Source organism: Calidris pugnax, unplaced genomic scaffold, assembly GCF_001431845.1.
Source record: "Calidris pugnax isolate Ruff unplaced genomic scaffold, ASM143184v1 scaffold335, whole genome shotgun sequence".
Lineage (NCBI taxonomy): Eukaryota > Metazoa > Chordata > Aves > Charadriiformes > Scolopacidae > Calidris > Calidris pugnax.
The window spans coordinates 186621-188988 of NW_015091148.1; the positions used below are offsets into that span (position 1 = coordinate 186621).

Below are 2368 nucleotides of genomic sequence, written 5' to 3' on the forward strand. Positions count from 1 at the left end.
AAGATGGGGGAATAGATGGAGATGCCTGGAGGTGGAGGGATGGAGGGATGGAGGGAGGGATAGAGAGATGGAGGAGGGATGTGTGAATAGAGGGAGGGATTAAAGGGATGGATGCAGAGATGGAGGGAGGGATGGCTGGAGGGATGGCTGTAGGGAGGGATGTAGGGATGGAGGGAGGGATGTGCAGATGAAGGGAGGGATGGAGAAAGAGGCTCTAAAGGTGATGGAGGTGTCTGAGGATGGATGGGTGGATGGGTGGATGGAGGGGAGTCTGGGGGCCGTGGGGGTGGCACAGCCATCAGGACTCCCCACCGACCCACCTCTCTCCCACCCAGGGTGACCCTGCGCCGAGCGTCCTCCAGCAAGAGCCGGAAGGAGAAGGGCAGCAACCGCTTGTCCATGGGCAGCAGGTGAGGGACACCCCCCAACCTGGGCATGTGGGGGGGGGCTATAGGGGGACAGCCCAGGGGCCCTAACACAGCTCTGTCCCCAGGGAGGCAGCGGAGGGTCCCGGTCGCCCCTCGGGGTCCCCCTTCCTGCCCTTCTCCTGGTTCTCGGATGGTGCGAGGGGCTCAGCCTCCCCCAGCTCCACGTCACCCGCTGGCTCCCCCCGGCACGAGGGGCTCAGCCCCGCCAAATCCGCCTCCCAGGTCAGTGCCCGGAAACGGGGGGCTCCTGGCCCTGGGGGTGGGCAGCTATAAGAGGAGGGTATGGGAGCCCTATAGGGCCAGGGTGCCATAGGGAAGGAGGGTGATGGTCCTATGAGTTAGGTAGCTACAGAAGAGGTCAAAGCCCCTTAAGTTTGGGTAGCTATGGGGACAGGGAACAAGGCCCCATAGGGTCAAGACAGCTATAGGGGAGGGGGGTCAAAGCCCCATAGGGTCAAGACAGCTATAGGGGAGGGGTCAAAGCTCTATAGAATCAGGATAACTATGAGGGGGGTTCAAAGCCCCATAGGTTTGGGCAACCAGGAGGGGGATCAAAGCCCCACAGGGGCTGGTAGCCCTGTAGGGAGGATCCAGGCTGCTCTGGGGACAGTAGGGCCAGCCCTGCCCTCACCCCTTCGCTGCCCCAGGACTCAACGCTGAGCGAGGACTCCCCACCGCCCAGCGCCAGCCCACGCCTGCCCGGCCCCACGGCGACCAAGTACTCCTACCCCTACCACACCCTGTCACAGTCCTCGGACGAGGTGAGACCCACAGAAGACGCAAGGTCAGGTCCGCCCCCCTCCCCTCAGGTGCTGTGGGGACCCCTCGTTAACACCCAGCCCCCTGTGCCCAGTTTCTGGATGAGCCCCTTGGCGCGGCCGCAGGCTGGACGTGCCATCAGGTGGGACAGTGGCTGGAGAGCCTCAACCTGGAGCAGTACGTGGGGGAGTTCTCAGCCCACGGTGTCGATGGTCCACGGCTGCTGCACCTTGATGGTGCCAAGCTCAAGGTATGGGGCTGGGGAGACCCTTCTGCTGGGGTGCAGGGGGGTCCAGGTACCCCAACAGGCTCAGCTTGTAGGGCAAGAGGTTGTAGACACCCCAAAAGGAATGCTCCATGGGGTAGGAGATCTGGGCACGTTCTAGGTATCCCAAGAGGGTGCTCTCTGTATTACAGCTCTGGGAGGGTTCTAGGTATCCCAATGGACTCATCACTGGACAACAGGCTCTAGGTACTTCAACAGGAAGCTCTACAGGGTGGGAGGTCTGTGTGGGTTCTAGGTACCCCAATGGGCTCAGCACAGGGTACCTTAAAGTTCTCGTCCTAATTGGCTGCTCCATGGGGCAGGAGATCAGGGGGAGATTCCAGATATCCCAGTGGATGAGTCAAGGAGGAGGATGGGAAGTTCTAGGGACCCCAAGAGCCTGGTGAATGGCGGGTGTAGGTATCTCAGCGGGATGATCCTGAGAGACAGTCAGTGCAGGGGGGGTCCAGGTACCCCAAGGGGCTGGTCCATGGGGCAGGGGGGTGCTGGTGCCCCAAGGCCATGGGGAGGGAGGGGTGGCCCGTTGGCAGCGCCCGGCTGTGCCGGCAGGCGCTGGGGGTGGGCAGCTCTCAGGACCGCGCCGTGCTGAAGAGGAAGCTGAAGGAGCTGAGCCTGGCCGTGGAGAAGGAGCGCAAGGCCCAGGAGAAGGCGGAGAAGCAGCGGGAGAAGCAGAAGAAGAAGGACCAGGAGCAGCGGCGGAGCTAAAGGGGGGGGCCGGGAGCGCCCCTGCACCCCCTCCCCACCCACAGCCCCCTGGGACGCCCCGGGGGGGCACCCGGCTTCGGCACGGGACACACTGCCGTGGCCAAGGGACGGCAGTGCCAGGCTGAGACGAGCACGGAGTGGCACATGTGTCCCCCCTCCTCCAGCCGCCCCCTTCCCGCTGCACCCCTGA

The 2368-nt window shown here is 63.6% G+C and overlaps 1 protein-coding gene across 4 annotated transcripts in view; it reads left to right on the forward strand.

Moving 5' to 3' along the window:
• Positions 1–2362, forward strand: part of SAMD14 (sterile alpha motif domain containing 14) — a 4886-nt gene extending 2524 nt beyond the window's left edge. For all 4 annotated transcript variants that reach the window (XM_014959040.1, XM_014959038.1, XM_014959041.1 and 1 more), the window contains exons 5-9: positions 335–410; positions 494–650; positions 1076–1189; positions 1282–1437; positions 2023–2362. In XM_014959040.1, the coding sequence (XP_014814526.1) occupies positions 335–410; positions 494–650; positions 1076–1189; positions 1282–1437; positions 2023–2178 (659 nt within the window). In that variant the 3' untranslated portion in view covers positions 2179–2362. The remainder of the gene's footprint in view (positions 1–334; positions 411–493; positions 651–1075; positions 1190–1281; positions 1438–2022) is intronic.
• The last annotated feature ends 6 nt before the right edge of the window (positions 2363–2368 follow it).